Source organism: Cupressus sempervirens, chromosome 3 (genome assembly GCF_028749045.1).
Source record: "Cupressus sempervirens isolate cs-2001-9-10 chromosome 3, ASM2874904v1, whole genome shotgun sequence".
Classification (NCBI taxonomy): domain Eukaryota; kingdom Viridiplantae; phylum Streptophyta; class Pinopsida; order Cupressales; family Cupressaceae; genus Cupressus; species Cupressus sempervirens.
In genome coordinates this window covers 125,765,902-125,782,421 of record NC_143120.1, presented here as the reverse complement: position 1 = coordinate 125,782,421, position 16,520 = coordinate 125,765,902, and the positions used below count along the sequence as shown (strand labels likewise).

Sequence of the window (16,520 nt, the reverse complement as noted above, 5' to 3'; positions counted from 1 at the left end):
GTTCTTGCCATCTGAAACAGTTCTGTCCAGAAGATACTAATGAATCGCCCATCCCAATCACTGACAATGTTTCAGGGTAACCCATGCAGGCGAAAGACTTCTCCAAAAAACAGATTGGCAACTTGTGCGGCTTGAAAATCTAAGGGGATGGTGAAGAAGTGTGTGTACTTTGTCAATTTGGTCAACCACCACGAAAATGCAATCCTTACCATTCACTTTGGGAAGCCCTGTTATGAAATCCATTGAGATACTTTCCCACTTCTGTTATGGAATCGATAAAGGTTGCAGTAACGCAATAGGTAGAGTATGTTCGGATTTGTTTTGTTGGCAGACCGCACACTGTCTTACATACTGCAACACATCCCCTTTGAGTCCTTTCTAAGAAAACCTCTCTCGGAGACTTCTGTAAGTTTTGAGGAAACCTGGGTGTTCTGCCAAGGGTGAGTTGTGTATTTCCTTCAAGATTTTTTGCTTCAATTTGGATTTTGGCACTAAAAATATCCGATTCTTATAGTAGATGATGTCATCCTTTACTCTGTACCGATCATCCTGGGTGTTGCCATCCATTAGCTCACAGACAAATGTGTTTTTAGAGTATTCTACCAATAGATGTGCCTTCCAGTGAGCTGAAATTTGGTTTAGTGAGTAGATGGCGGGTTTCTAGGACAAGGCATCTACAACCACATTGTTCTTCCCTTTTGCATATTCAATGTCAAAATCAAAAGCCCGAACTTTGCTTACCCATTTTTGTTGCCTCTCGTTCAAGTTCCATTACTCCAGAAAATATCTCAAACTGTTGTGATCCATACGGATGACAAACTTGGCACCTACCAGATATTGCCGAAATTTGGTTAGTGCATGTACGATGGCCAACATCTCTGTCATATATGGAAGATAGGTGTTCTGTTTGAGTAAGCTTCCTGCTCTCATAAGCTATGGGGTGTTTATCTTGCATCAAGACCACACCAATGCCTTCTATGGACGCGTCGCACTCCAAAATGAACGGTCGAGTGAAATCAGGTAATGCAAGTACGGGACAAGTGCTCATTGCCTCTTTTAACTTATCAAAAGTGAGTTGTGCCTTTTCATTCCACTGGAAAGACCCCTTCCTTGTCAGATGTGTTAAGGGTGTGTTGAGTTGAGAGAATCCTTTAACGAACCTCCTGTAGTAATTGCACAGTCCGAAAAATCCTCTCAATTCCGAGAGTGATTTTGGGGGAGGCCGATCAAAGATAACCTGAATATTCTCCTGATGAATTTGAACTCCGTATTTACTGACAACATGCCCTAGGTACAATATTTCTATCATGCTGAATTCACACTTGGAGTGCTTGGTGAACAAAGATTGTTCCTCCATGATCCTTAGGACCTTCTCCAAATGCTTTAGGTGCTCCTCCCATGTCCTGCTATAAATAAGACCTTCAAAAAATACCAATAAGTACTTATGCAATTGTTTGTTGAAAATGCGATTCATGCATGATTGGAATGTAGTAGGTGCATTTGTCAATCCGAACGGCATGACCATAAACTCATAATGCCCGTAGTGACAACGGAAGGCCGTCTTTTCTATGTCTTCCTTTCTCTTGCGGATCTGATGGTATCTGAAACGGAGACCTATTTTCGAAAAATAGATTGCGCCATTTAATTTATCCAACAATTCATCTATCCTTGGAATGGGATATCTATCCTTTATTGTTTTTTTGTTCAACCCACGATAGTCCACACACATGTGCATCGTCCCGTCCTTTTTGACCAATACCATAGAGGACACGAAAGGGCTAGAACTGGGACGGATCCATCATTTCTCTAGCAATTCTTGAATTGTCTTTTCGATCTAATCTTTGAATTTCTTCGATGACGGTATGGTGTGGTTATGAGCAGCTTGGCTCCTGCTTTCAACTTGATAATATGTTTAAACCCACAATGAGACAGTATGCCAGGAGGAATGTCAATGAAAACCTTATCATGTTTACTCAAAATATCTTGGAGATCATCATCTTATGGAGGTGTTCGTTGCCCTTTAATAGGTTCCGTCGAGACAAAGCAATGTGCAACCCACGCAACGTCATTACGTCGAAAAATGGCCTACATCTGATGCGCAGAAACTTTTTTTGGACCCGCATTTGCCATTCCGTGGAGAACGACTTTCTTTCCATCGACAACAAAAGTGAAATCCATCCGTTTGAAGCTCTGAGTATATTCATCAAGTGTCTCCATCTACTGTATGCCCAAAATAACCTCCATGTCATCAAGGTACACTATGAAGAAATCCCTGGTCACCATGTGATTTGCCATTGTGATACTTAGTTGAGGAACAAGGTGTGTTGTGCAGGGCAGAAAAATCCCTACGGCAACCTTGACCTGAAATCTTGCATGTGTCTCTATAGGTAGACCTCTTCACTTCACCAGAGATGAGTTTATGAAATTTAGAGTAGCTTCGCCATCTAGCATCACCGTAACTCTTTATCCTCGAAGGGTACCTTGTACATGAAAAACTGTGCACCTCGGGCTACCAGCTAGGGTAATAGTGCTTCTGCGCCATACCAAAGCTGCAAGTCTTTCCATGTAGTTCAAAATAATAATGTCGGTGTCGTGGTGATAATGGTTGTCTTCGGCGAGAGTTTCTTCCTATTCATCCTCATCATTAGACACGACCTCAATGTAGTGTATTTTTCCTTTTCCAAGGCATCTGTGGCCAGGCTTCCATGGTCCCTTGCAGTTGAAACATAATTTCTTCCTTTGGAGTTCCTTTTTGGTAGATTCATCCAATGACGACTTCCTGGGTGGAGGTTTATTATCTTTGTCCCTCGGAAATGCCAATGGTTTGTGGTGTGAGTAACTTTGAGAGGATGACGTCGATGACGTTGCCATGCTCCATGCCTTCTTAATAGCCTTCGATAGAGTGGCAGGATCGAACCCTTTGACCTAATCTTTTAGTGGTTCTGTCAGTCTGTCCATGAAGAGCACTATTCGTCTTCTTTCAGAAATGTCTGTGACCAAAATAGAGAGTTTCCGAAATTCCGCAATGTATTGGTCGACCGACCCAGTTTGTCTAAGCTATGCCAAATCTTTGAAATTGAGTTCCGGATCTTTACCATCAAATCGCTCTATCAATCTCTTAGTAAATTCCATGTAAGTATTTATTTGATCATGTCCTACTGTGATGGTGCTGTGATGCCACCATTCATGTGCAACTCCCTCCAAGTGCAGCACCACAAATTTGATTGCTTCTTCTTCTGGCATAGGGTTCAGTTGGAAGTAGGTATCGGCTTTTATTACCCATGCTTTGGCAGATATGGATCTGGATCTGTCAAATGGAGATAGATTTACTTAACTTTCTTTTGAGATCATCGTTAAAGTATCCTCGATTTCCTCCTCTTGAATATCTCATTCTCAGATCCGCATAATCTTTGTAGGATATATCCTCCTCAAAATTCGCATTCTTCTAGTCTTCTCTCAGTTGTTCTTGCATCTCTTCAAAGGTTGGTTGTTTCGCTCCATGTGGTGCCTGAAAAGACAACATGGAAGGTTGAGAGCGTGCTTGATGAGGGTTTTTTTTACCCAACACCGAGTCCACCCTGTGACCATTATGTTCTCCAGATTTTTTATTGTTTGCCAACTTCTTGAGAGTCTCTTCCGTGAGCCGAAGAGTATCAGTGATTTGTGCCTGATTCTTTGCAAGTTCTCTCAGTAGTGCCACGAGTTCAGCTGCCGTTGGTTCCGATTCGACAGCCATTCTATCAACAGAAAGGCTTCTTTGTCTCTTCCAGCTATAAACTCTCATTTATTGTTCATAGGCTGGTAGGATCGAAGCGCTTTGATACCACTGTAATGTTCTGATTCCGTACGTGAAGCACAAAATATCTCTAGGTTATTTTGGCAATCAGATGGTGAAGTGGAAGCTGGTACAGTGGGGTGAGATCGCGTACGGAAACTAATTGTCAGTGTACGGTCGACAATGAGAGGCCAAAGAGGTGTACGGATAAAGGTCGTATAGTCTATATTGGTGACCATACGGTAGTACAGTACAGTGGGTGCTAGGCAGCCGTACGATATGTTCCCGATGGCCATACGGTGGTGTGAAGGTGAGTCCATATGAATTGTTTTGCTAGCTGTACAATGAACAGAGATGAGTTGTACAGTGGCGGAACACAAAGCCGTACAATGAATTGTTGATTGATATGGATGGTTGGATGGGTGGAAGGAGGGAGGCTGCATGGGCAATTGGGGGGGCTGTACGGAAATGCTTGGATACCACATGCTTAGGTGTTTGAACCACAATAATGACTGCAAGCTTGTTCGTAAACACAAGTAGATCATACACAATAATGGAAACTTGAATATAGATAATTCATTCAAGAAATATATATGCCGAAAGATGATGCCCCAACTTCTCAGATCGGAGCGAAGTATACAAGTGATAGAATAGGGTGAGGGTTGAATCCCACTGAAACCGAAAAGACCAAATAGGGAAGATCTTTCACTTTCAAAATGACGATCAACAGAGAATTACAACAGCAATTCGCAGTACAAATAAAATAATCCAAAATTGGATACCTAAAGACTACCTACAAGCCTTGCTTAAATACCCATTGGGAAACTTTTCGAGGGTGTACAAAGATAGCTGACAGCGATACAAACTACAGAAACAAAATAAAAATGGGTCCGAGATATATTAAATCAATCCGCCCATTAACAATAATTTGATAATGGATTTATTTTATAACGGGAACATTATAGCTCATCCCTTTAGACTTTGCACGATATTTGATTTGGCTTGATTACTTTACAGACTCATGGGTTTTGCCAACTCGTTAATGATTGATACTACTATTCCTATTTGGCCTACTGTTCCTCAGCTTCGATTGTGGCCTCTAACCCGACTGGTCGTGCTCCGTGTTGGTATGGTCAAGCCTCTAGTCTCCTCAGTGCTGTGGGTATCGATAGTGATCATCTTCCTCCCTTTTAGTATTCCCTTGACATTGCCGCTCATCTCCTCCCCCTTGGGAGAAGTTGAATGAGATTACCAAGATGGACATCTACAAGAGGTTTACTCATGTGACTTGGGTCGACCCCTTGGGTGGCCTCCGATCTAATATGGCCTTCTATGTAGAGCACTATATTGACATTTAGGATGGCATCATTGTTCGACCGTACTATTCTTCTTGGCGTTGGCCCCATGCCTTATGTATCCAGTTAGGCTCTCATCAACTTTGTATCCAAACATATCACCAGACTAGTAGAGATGAGCGGATTTGTACGTGCCATGACATGGGTGTGGCTGAGATTGAGATCCATCATATGTTATTGTCCGATCTACTACAAGATTCAAGGGAGGTTCCACTGCTTATTTAGGGATTGTAGGTCCCTCTCTTCCTCCTTCAGGTACAATGACCAGTGATGCCTTGCTCTCTATCTCTAGGAGGCCTCCTATCTTTGGGATCTCACTTTGTAGGAGTTATCCCCCTCTGGGTCTGCGCCCTTCACCAGCTTAACACTTCCTTCTCTACTCCGGTTACCGCCACTAGAGGAACCAAATGAGTTGGGGACCTGCTCATTGCTACTCACACCAGATTGGTGAGGCTGCGTAGAGGTCATATGCACATACCCATCACCCACAACAAGTCTCTTCTCTCTAGTGACGGGCTCAAATTTCTCCACACATAAATAGTTATCCTTCAGTTTTGAGCTACTTTTCAACATCTACAAATCGCTAGTTTTGCAATTTCTTAGTCTCTCTTGTGTGGTGTTGTTTCTCTTTTTTTGCTTCTTGCTCTGTTTGTTTCCTTTCTCTCAAACACCATTTGGTCGTCTTGCTACCTTTTAGCCTCTATTTGTATCTTCAGTCCCTTATGTCCGTTTGTGGTCTCTTGTTGGACATTAATAATTTATCCTATCTTATGTATCAAGATTAAATTGTGTAGTTTTGGAGTCAACGTCATTGACCCATATTTTAAATGAGTAGTGGTTCACAAGAATCCATCTTCCTATTCATTCTTTTGAGAGACGTTTTCTTGTAAACCACCACTCATGAAAAACTTGGGTCAATGACTTTGACTCAAAAAACTACAGAGTTGAATCGTGATAGCTATATCATAGTATGCATCCAACTTTTGTACCCATGAATGAGCAGTGCATCAGTTAGATCCATCAAAGTTTGAAATTGACAACTTGCTCATCTTATGCTGCAAATCCTTGCTATTGCCTTGTCCTCTCTTATTCATGGGCTTGTTCTTGTATTTATTGTGTAAACATGTGTATCCATTTAAACAAGAATCAAGGAGCATGATGAAGATATCAAGTTTGATTGTGGAAATATCAGTACTTGGGCGAAAACTCACTAGCAACAAACAAAGAGTCTCTTGTTAATGAAGTACAAGTGTTGGTGAGAGAAGATCACTATGTGAAGAGACATATAAGAGAAGTGGAAATCATGCAATATACAATAACAAAATTGGGGAAATGCCAATAGTGGCATGTTGTGATAGTTAAGTTGTTCTTGTCTTCAAGGGTCAAATCCCATTGGGGATGAGGTCCCTCATTTGTGATGCAGGAGCATCCTAGGATAGTTACCAATCCTATATGCAGGAGCATCAACCTCGGATTTATGGACTTATGTTTCGCGCAGTTAGGGTTATGTTCGAGACATATTGGTGGACCTTGCCCTATGTCCGCGTAATGATTGGAGCTATCGTGTTGAAGTCAGAGCTCTTTTGGTGGCTGCTGGTAACATGTTCCTTTTTCCTAGGCCAGGCTTTGGAGATTGTTTTTGCAAGCTTTGATCTGTGGGATTTGACTTATGCCCTCTTGGATTTGGATTGTTGGATGGCACGTGGACCTATGTCTAAGAGTGCGTACTTTTATATTGTCATATGAGTTAGTTATGCATTGTAAACTTGGGACTTGTCCTAAGTATTTATTAATTTAGTGTGTCAGGCTGATTTGTGGCTTGAGTGTACATTTAATGGGAGTGTTATTTAATTTAACTTGCTAGGCCAATTTCTGGCTTGGTTTAGTATAAGTAGAGGGTCATGTCTTCTCTAGAGTCATTCTGTTCAGCATGGAGAAGATGAAGTAGCTAAGAGGAACGAAGTTCAGCAAAGCTAGTAGCTAAATGTGAGCTTGGGAAACAAGAAGGTTGCTTGGTGGCTTACGAGCACAAGTTTAGATTATTCTTGGGGTTTTCTACGAAATTGTGGATCTGGGTTGGCTAGGGTTTGGATCTTGTGAGCTCTTGCAAAACTGTTATTGTAATTGCTGATGTATTTGGCCATAACCTGGAAAGCCTTACAGCAGAGCATGTTGGATGTAGTTCTTATGATTCTATTATGAAAATGTGTTGTAATTGATCTAAACCTCTAAGTTATCGTTATTCTTCTGCTGTGTGGTTATTTGTTGGGGGTTAGGTCATCTCCTTTGGTTTTACACTTGCCTGGCACTGCATCAAGTGGTATCAGAGCTGGTTGATCTTGTGGATTTGTTGCTTTGGACCATAGGACAATTGCAAATCTCTGTGATGCTATGGATACTAAGGTCTAAGTGAAGCTTAAATTGGATTTCAGATCTGACATGGAGTTGATGAAGAATGATATGGTCGTTGAGATCATAAGAGTTATAGCTGGTGTATTGAGGAATGTGGGTACAAAGGATGGTTATGAAAAAGCTGCTAAAAGACTTTGAAGCTCCTGGATCTAGTGGTGAAAGACAGAGTTGATTAGATGGAGAGACCTATGGAAGACAAAACTGGTCGGTTGGATAGATCTAGATCTCAGTTGAAACTAAAGCACAAGATGAATGTTTCTAATTTCTCAGGTACTTTGAATCTTGAACACTTGATTGATTGGATTGTTGAGTTGGAAGAGTACTTTGAGTTAGAGGATATTGGAGATCTGCTCAGAGTGAGGCTGGCACAAACTAAGCTGAAAGGACATGCTTCTTTATGGTGGAAAGAGTTGCGAAGAGATAGAGAAGAGGAAGGTGAAATGAAGATCACTAGTTGGAGATTGATGGTAGCAAAACCGAGAGCTAAGTTCATTCTTGTTGATTATGAACTTTAATTGTTTAACAAGTTGCAAAATTTGAAACAAAAGGATATGATTGTGAAGGATTATACCGAGGAGTTCTATAAGTTGACTATTCGGTCTAGACATAGAGAACTTTCTAAAGAAAAGGTGGCTAGATATATTAATGGTTTGAGATTAAATATTCAAGATGAGATTGGTATGCTGAATATTGGTTTGTTTGAGGATGCTTATTAGTATGCTCTGAGGGCAAGAGATAAGTTGAAAAGAAGACATCAAGGTAATTCCCAAGGTAAACAGAAACAAGAACACTTGGTGAAAGATAAACAGATTGTTAAGGCTGAACCAAAATTTGTTGAATAGAGGAGAACATCTAGAGGTGCATATAAGGGAACTTCTTTCAGATGTGTTGAAGAAGGACATAGATTTTTTGAATGTCCCAATGCTGATAGGAAGGTTGTAGATAGAAGAGCTGTTGTGGTGCATGAAAATGTGGATTCAGTGAATGAGCCTGAGCAAGAGGAGGAGAACTTGCTGGTTTGATGAGTATTGTTGGGTAAGAAGGTGTTGGAACCTTGTCAAAGGAGAAATTTGTTCAAGACTCGATGTAAGTCTAGAGGTAAATGATGTGCATGGTGGTAGTACTGATAACTTAGTTGCTGAGGAGATGGTTCAGAAACTTGGTTTGAAGAGAGTGAGACATCGTTGTCCTTATAGGATCAGTTGGTTGCAAGATGAACACGCTTTGGAAGTGAAGGAGTTGTGCCTTGTTAGTTTTCAGATTGAGTAGTATGTTGATCAGGTGTTGTGTGATATTTTGTACATGAGTAGTTGTCCCATATTACTTGGTAGACCTTGGTAGTATGACTGCAGGGCAGTGCATGATTGTGTCAAGAATGTGTTTACTGTGGAGAAGGTTGACAGGAAGTTTTTCACTGATACCTTTGTAAAATGCAGAGCTCGGTAGGAGGAACCTGAGTTTTGGTATGCGAGTTGAGTTGAAGGATTCCCAAAGGGTTAGAGATCAGTGTTGGAAATAGACTTGTGGTACACCGAGGAAGGATGTGAACAAGCAGAGTAAACAGTTGTTTGTTGCAGGAAAAGATTTACAGAAATGGAACAAAGGCAAGAGTGTACAAGTTGATAACTTGGAGGACATGTATGTGAAGAACCAGTTCAGGGTTTATGTGCTGAACCCTGGAAGATATTCTTTTGGCTGGTAAAAACATCTTTTCTTTGCACTTGTGGTGTTTGATGCAAGAGCATCCTGGGGTAGTCAGCAATCCTGTATGTAGGAGCATCAAGCTTAGATTTATGGACTTATGTTTCACGCAGTTAGGGTTATGTTTGAGACATACTAGTGGACCTTGCTCTATGTGCACATGATGATTGGAACTGTCATGTTGAAGTTAGAGCTCTTTTGGTGGCTGCAGGTAACATGTTCCTATTTCCTGGGGCAGGCTTTGTAGATTGTTTTTTCAAGCTTCAATCTGTGCGACTTGGCTTATGCGCTTTTGGATTTGGATCGTTGGATGATACATGGACCTATGTCCAAGAGCACATAATTTTTTGTTGTCATATGAGTTAGTTTTGCATTGTAAACTTGGGGCTTGTCCTAAGTATTTATTAATTTAGTTTGTTAGGCCGAATTGTGGCTTGAGTGTGCATTTAATGTAACTTGCTAGGCCAACTTGTGGCTTGGTTTGTGGTTTAATAGAAGTAGAGGGTCTTGTCTTGTCTAGAGTCATTCAATTCAACATGGAGAAGATGGAATAGCTAAGAGGACTGAAATTCGACAAAGCTAGTAGCCAAGTGTGGGCTTGGGAAACAAGAAGGTTGCTTGGTGGCTTGTGAGCACAAGTTTAGATTCTTCTTGGGGTTTTCCACCAGATTGTGGATCTAGGCTAACTAGGGTTTGGATCTTGCGAGGTCTTGCATAATTGTTATTGTATTTGCTCATGTATTTGGCCATAACCCGGAAGTCCATACAGCCGGGCATGTTGGATGTAAATCTTATGATTCTATTATGAGAATATGTGTTGCAATTGATCTAAATCTCTAAGTTATTGTTATTCTTCCATTGTGTGGTTATTTGTTGGGGGCTAGGTCATCTCCTTTGAGGATACACCTGCCTAGCACTGCATCAATGTCGCTGGTTCATAGCTCCGGGTTAGTGTTTACCCCTTTCAAGAAATAAAAAGGTTGGGGGAGGGATGTGTATGTCTCTTTTTAATTTTTCCTTATTATTCGTTAAATAAATAACCTGAACTTACAATATTGATTGCATAGTAATTTTATATAAATGTATCCTAAAAATTGTAATTTTGCTTACATAATTCAGATTTAAAACTCATGAACTTCTTAAACTTAACCTTTGGCCTCTCCTGTAATTATTCTTCAAATTGGCAGCTGTCTCCCTTCATATAAATGTCTTCAAAATGTTATTAATTTCTGCCAAAGTTAGGGGTTTTTGTTCTCTAAGTTGACAAGAGGAAAGGGGGTTTAATGCTTTAATTTTTCATTTTTGAGGGATTTTGTCCCTGGTTTGCTGAATTATTGACTAGTAAAAATATATAATTTCTTTGCAAAAGACTCCTCCCTTCCTCTTGATTTATCTTACATAACCTTTTTCTTCAATAGATGTAACTCTTCATTTACATGGTTTTGACTTGTCATTAAAACTAAATTAAATTAAATTTCATTTTTTATAATATTTATTCCTTAAGTGCTTCCTTCATTATTTGCTTTAAGGGAATCGCCGGAGAAAGGACAGATCGTTTCAGAAAAATTAAAAAATGTACCAAAGAAGGGGGTATTACAGGATGATAAGCAACCCATGAAGACCTTTAGTTTGCAACCTTAAACAAACCAACAACAACAATAATGACTTCAATAATGATGATAACTACAATGATAGGAGTAACAATAACAATAACAGGACCAACAACAGCAAGAGCAACATTATTGGCTATAAATTCTTTTATTAAAATTCCAAGTGAGCGGTAGATGATCATTAATTTAACTATCTCTGACATCTTGTATTTAAGGAAAATTGAAAGCAATCTTAAAACAGTATATTAATAATTCTGTAAATTCTACGAAGAGGGTCGTGAAGGAGATTATTAAAGTTGGAATTGAAAATCATTAACAACTTTTTCTATATGTATGCAACAATTATGTTTACTAGTGAAAATCTGAAATGTTTACTGTTAAGAGTTGTTTTCCATTCTTGATTCTTGAATAGTAGGGTTCTTGGTATTCATTGATTAGGAAAGCCTTCTTGAAAACCACACAACGTAAATGGTTGATGAATGTTAACATGATTTAGAATTTTGTATTTGATGTTCCAACTTGATTGAATTTGAATTAACCATGCAGCTTATCGATAACATAGATCACATTCTTTTTAAAGCTTCAATTTTTTACATTTGACAGGAAGTGGTGAAGTATACTCATTTGGACAAGGTACATTTGGGGCCCTTGGGTCTGACAACAGGGAAAGCAGTAGTACTCCAATCCATATTGATGAGCTATGGGGTTTGGGGATAATTCAGGTGACAAAAATTCTTCAACAATTTATCTGCCTTATTTCTGCTAATTGTTATTTTTAGATTCTAGGGAGTTTCCTTGTCTCAGATATGATGGTTTGAAAAAGTGTCTTATTTTTCATTTGAAACTGGACAAAAAAGGCATCAATCTTGTTAAATTCACTTATTCGGCACCTCCAGTCTTATGTGCATCTTGAAAAGTCTAAACATCTATGAGTGCACTGGAAGTGTCTTGGAAGACATTGGTTATAATAATTTGAAACAATTTCTTCCCATGTAGCAGTTCTTATCTTATTCTGATAGGAAATCAACAAATTTCAGAGTATCATGGAGAGAATTTGTAAAAACCCCTGCTGGTTCTAACTCCAATTTCAGTGTTGACATTTTACCAAACACTTATTATGCGAGCTCTGATACCACTGTAAGCAGCCCTGATGGCTCACTCTGACACTATGCTGAAGAATTCACTTTTGTTTTTGAAGGTTTGTAATTTTTTTTTTAAAAGATACGGTTTTTCTTTTTTCAAAGAGATAGAAATGCTTGGAAATTCAAATACAACTCACTGAAATTCAGAACACCTTATTGCTATCTTCTATTATGCAAAACATTTACAAATGCAATACATATATATGCAGCAAACTCAATTTATGAAGAACCTGATTGCTGGAGATTAACATTGAATGCCAAAGAATAGCTGTTGGAGTATAATTAACACCCAACTTAATCCCACAGCCCTTAATGGAATTTTTGGCAGCAGTGATCTTGCAACACTGCTATACTAGGAACACAGGTTATCAAACATAGATCGAAGCCTTGTATTGCCCTCAAATGGCATTAAATATCATGGGTTTCGCACAATTGGATGCCCAAGTGAGGCTGCCACTTATCCCATAAGCAGACAAGATATTTTTTAATTCTCATCCCAGTGCTTCTTTATCAGTGATAGAATTGCAAAAATATCTCAAGAATACATGCATAGTTACATTGTGAATTTAATTTGATGCATTTCTTGCGACGTGGATTGATTGTTGGGATGTGCGAGGACATATTTTTGGTCTTAGTCCTTCCTCCTATGAGCATTTAATGATTGTTGTAAGCTAACTTGAGGCATAATGTATTTATTGTGTGTTCTAGAATGTTCTATTTGTAAAGGCTGACTTGTGGCTGTATTGCATAAAAGGAGGGTTTAGGTAGATTGTAGAGAAGAGATTGGGGCAGTTGGTAGTTAGCTGGGGAAAAGCCGCGAAGTTAGTAGTTGGCAGATTTAGTAGCTGAGTGTGGGCTTAGGAACAAGAAGGTTGCTTGGTGGCTTGTGAGCACAAGTTTAGATTCTTTTTGGGGTTTCTACCAGATTGCTATGGTGTTACAAATTTGGGCCAGCTAGGGTTTACTCGGATCCTGCGAGATCTTGCTCAACTATTGTTGTGTCTGCTGATGTATTGGCCGTAACTTGGAAGGCCTTACATCTTGGCATGTTGCATGTACTCGGTTATTGAAGGAATAAAGTTGAATTGCTGTTATATCTTGTGTTGTGTTGTGCTTCCGTTGAGATTGATTAGCATCTTGGCTGGATAGTCTGTTTTCAGACTCTCCAACCTAGCGCATGCTGCTTCAAGAGCTTGGAACCAGGATTGCACGAGAGGCTACTCAGAAACACCTACTCAGATTACTCACAAAGTCAGAGGAGGTAGCAACCATAGCATGAGAGAGGCCCACGACCATTCTAGGAGAGGCACTGAAGGCCCAAACTGGTAGGATCTGTCCCTGTAGTGCAAGTCAAGTCTCAACTATGGTCATCAAGGGGAGTTTGAAGGTCCCTTGTGTGAGCATTGAAGTCCCCTAAAATGATGATGTCACCCATAGCTGCAAATTTGGAGATGCACTCATTGTAATGTCCCCTTTTTTGGCAAGCTTCCATAGTTGATTGAGTCAACTCATTATAGATACCCTCGTGAATTGACAAGATGATTAGGGGATCTTAGTTGCGGGCTTACTATTTTTAGTAAGTCTATTTTTGGAAGCTGCCATTTTTGGTAGTTCAGTGGGTGGCTCTGGCAGTTGGTCATCACCTATAGCGGATGTGGTTGTTATTTGAGTGAGCTCTTTTTTATTAATTAATTATTAAAGTTATGCTATTTTAATGATAATATTTTATTAAATAATGTCATTAAGGGATATTACTAAAAAAGTTGTGTTGGAAAGTTTGAAGAGCCAAGTTCTTTTGGGAAACTCTATAGTTTTTGGATTTGAGTTCTGTTGGGAAACTTTTTCCAATAAGGAATTATAAATATGAGCTCATTTCATTGGAAAAGGCATCCGATTATTTTATTATCTTATTTGCTTTGTTGTCTTTGTGATATTTTTGAGATTCAAATTTTTAATGCACTTGCTCAAGTATAAGGGTTTGAAGGTGAGAGGGACCTGGTAATTCACAGCTAAGATATTGTGAATTAAGTCTAAGAATTTGTTTTGTCTTCCTGCTGTTCTTACTGTTGCCTGAAGAAATTATTTATATTTGTTTGTTTCTGGCCGAGGGTTTGAAATCTGAGAATTTCATTGGGATTTGAGCTTCAAATTATTGCTGTGGTATAATCATTTGCTTTTGCTTCTTCATTGTTTCTTACTATACTTGAAAACTGATTAATGCTGAAAAAGTTGCTAGAGTTTGGGAGGAATTGTGGTTACAGTCAATTAATTATACCTGCGGTGGGCATTGAGGAAGTTATCATTGTATTTGTGAGGCTGCTGGTAATCTTTTTTAGCAGCGTTTGGTTTCCTTTATGCACTTGCGATCATCCTATAAGGGTCTGTCACCAATTTTATGCTTGCAGTTAGGTTTGGACACATTGTGTTTTTCTATTGGAGCCTACAATTTACTTCCAGCGATTTGTATTCCACTTGTTTGCCCTGTGGTGTCATTTCTGGGCCTGCATTTTATAGATTGGGCTTTGTTTTCAAACATAGCAGCCAACATTTGCAAGGAGAAGACTGCTGTTTCATATTTACAAGCCTACGGTTGCTGTAAAGATGATCTGGTTATTATTCTAGGAGTTGGGGTCTGCAACTGGTGACAAGAGCTAGGCGTTTAAGGCTGAAAGAATATTTACATAGGTACAAATTGAATATTGTGAGCTTGAAGAGAGTTGGGAAAAATCTACTACCACATATCCAAGCTATTACTTACAGGTTCTTCCATTGCATTGTACTTTGCTATCAAACAATAAATTATTATTTCAGAGTTTGAACAGTTTGGAGTTTATTGCTGTTACTTTCCAACTCTGTTATCTTAAAAAATTTGCATATATTTGTTGCACGGTTTAATGAAAAAGACTAGGAACAATTCAAAACAAAAAAGAACATCATTGCATATGTCAATTTGACTAGTTATATCATGTTTTCCAAGTGTTTGACGAATGTTAAACAACTATTTCACATAGAAATTGGTGTTTGTCTAAGCTATAACCGGCAAGGGTTATACAGTGGTATCAGAGCAGTTTCCTGCCAGCTTGTACGAATTGGGCTTAGTTATCAGATTGACTCAGTTTTTATGGATGGTGATAGGAGATTCATTCCGGGTAAACATTATATTCGTAGAGGGTGCACTTCACAACCTAGGGATGAAGAACCTGTGATACAGTCTGGTATTTTGAAACAATTGAATGTGTTAGTAAATGAGTTGAATCAAAATCTCAAACAAATGACCCAACTGAATTCAAATCTGAGATTTGAGCAGAGAGTGATATCACTTTTTCAAAGAGTGAAATGTGATGATACAGTGGTGGCTATAGATGTGCTGGACATTTCTTACGAAGCACCGAATGAGTTAGACAGTGGATGTGGAGTATGATGGAAATTCATGTCAGGTTGAGTTAGATGATACAATTGTTGACATGAGCCCCCAGGATTGTGTGTTTGATGGTGATGCAGTGATAGTGGAGGTAGGAGCATGCAAGGATATTGTCATATCAGCAGCCACTTTTGTGTCGGTTGAGCCATCTGCCAAGGAGTTTAGCCGTATGGATGATGACGTCAGTGATGTAGAGACAGAGATAGGTTATACTAGTGATCAATGATGGGTGTGCATTTGTGTCTCTTTTTATATGTGTCTTATGCATATTTTTATCATATTTCAAGCCTTCCTACTCCTTTTCATGCCATTAATCATTAGGGAAATATAGTATATTTGATAAAGTATAAGATAGAAGATAATTTCTGAAATAGTTCATTAAGTGTAGAAATTGACAATAATTTGGATTGTTTCTACTACAAGAACTAAATGAGGACGAATGTGTGGCCACAACATCTTCTAAATGGTTGAACTAAGTAGATAAGGGCATCGTAGTTCTGTTTTATGATTTAGAAGTTGTGGCCAGTGGCCAAAACATAACTTGTATAATTTAGGATAATGGCCTACGGCCATAATCATCCAATCCAACTCTATTCTGGAGTTTTTGAGACTATATAAGATCATGCATGTTCATAAGACTTTAAGTTGATAGAGATATATTAAAAACTCCATTATAGATCATTCTGTGTGTTGGCATATCAGTTAGAATTGGATCAATTATAGTAGCTGCATGATTAAGTTCTTTAGTCACCACAAGAACCAGAGGCAGGGCCCCCTCTCGGGAATCTTGGTGAGTTCATTCATTATCTGTACATTTTATTCGTGTGATCTCCTTTGTACTCTATTTTCATGTTTGTGTGATTGTTGGTGAATGGTTTTATTTATCTTACTTGATTCCATTGCTCTGGTTTGAATAACAATTTCATTTTTGCGTCTGTGATTTCATGTTTGTGATTTTCGCGTCTGGGATTTTTGCATTTGTGATTTCGTGTCTGTGATTTTGCGTCTGTACTGGGTTTCGCATCTGTGTTTTCTCTTTGCTGGTGCTTCATGCTGTAAGGGTTTTGTTCTATCTAAGACGCCTTCGCGTGATGACCATTTCCT

General features: G+C 39.1%; 1 protein-coding gene across 5 annotated transcripts in view; it reads left to right on the top strand.

The window, feature by feature from the left end:
• LOC149565101 (uncharacterized) overlaps positions 1 to 16,520 on the top strand; it is a 339,748-nt gene that overhangs the window by 54,535 nt on the left and 268,693 nt on the right. For all 5 annotated transcript variants that reach the window (XR_016361996.1, XM_089818649.1, XM_089818648.1 and 2 more), the window contains one exon: positions 11,457 to 11,575. Coding sequence is in view for 4 of the 5 variants with exons in the window: in XM_089818649.1 (XP_089674775.1) it covers positions 11,457 to 11,575 (119 nt within the window). In the remaining variant the exon portion in view is untranslated. The remainder of the gene's footprint in view (positions 1 to 11,456; positions 11,576 to 16,520) is intronic.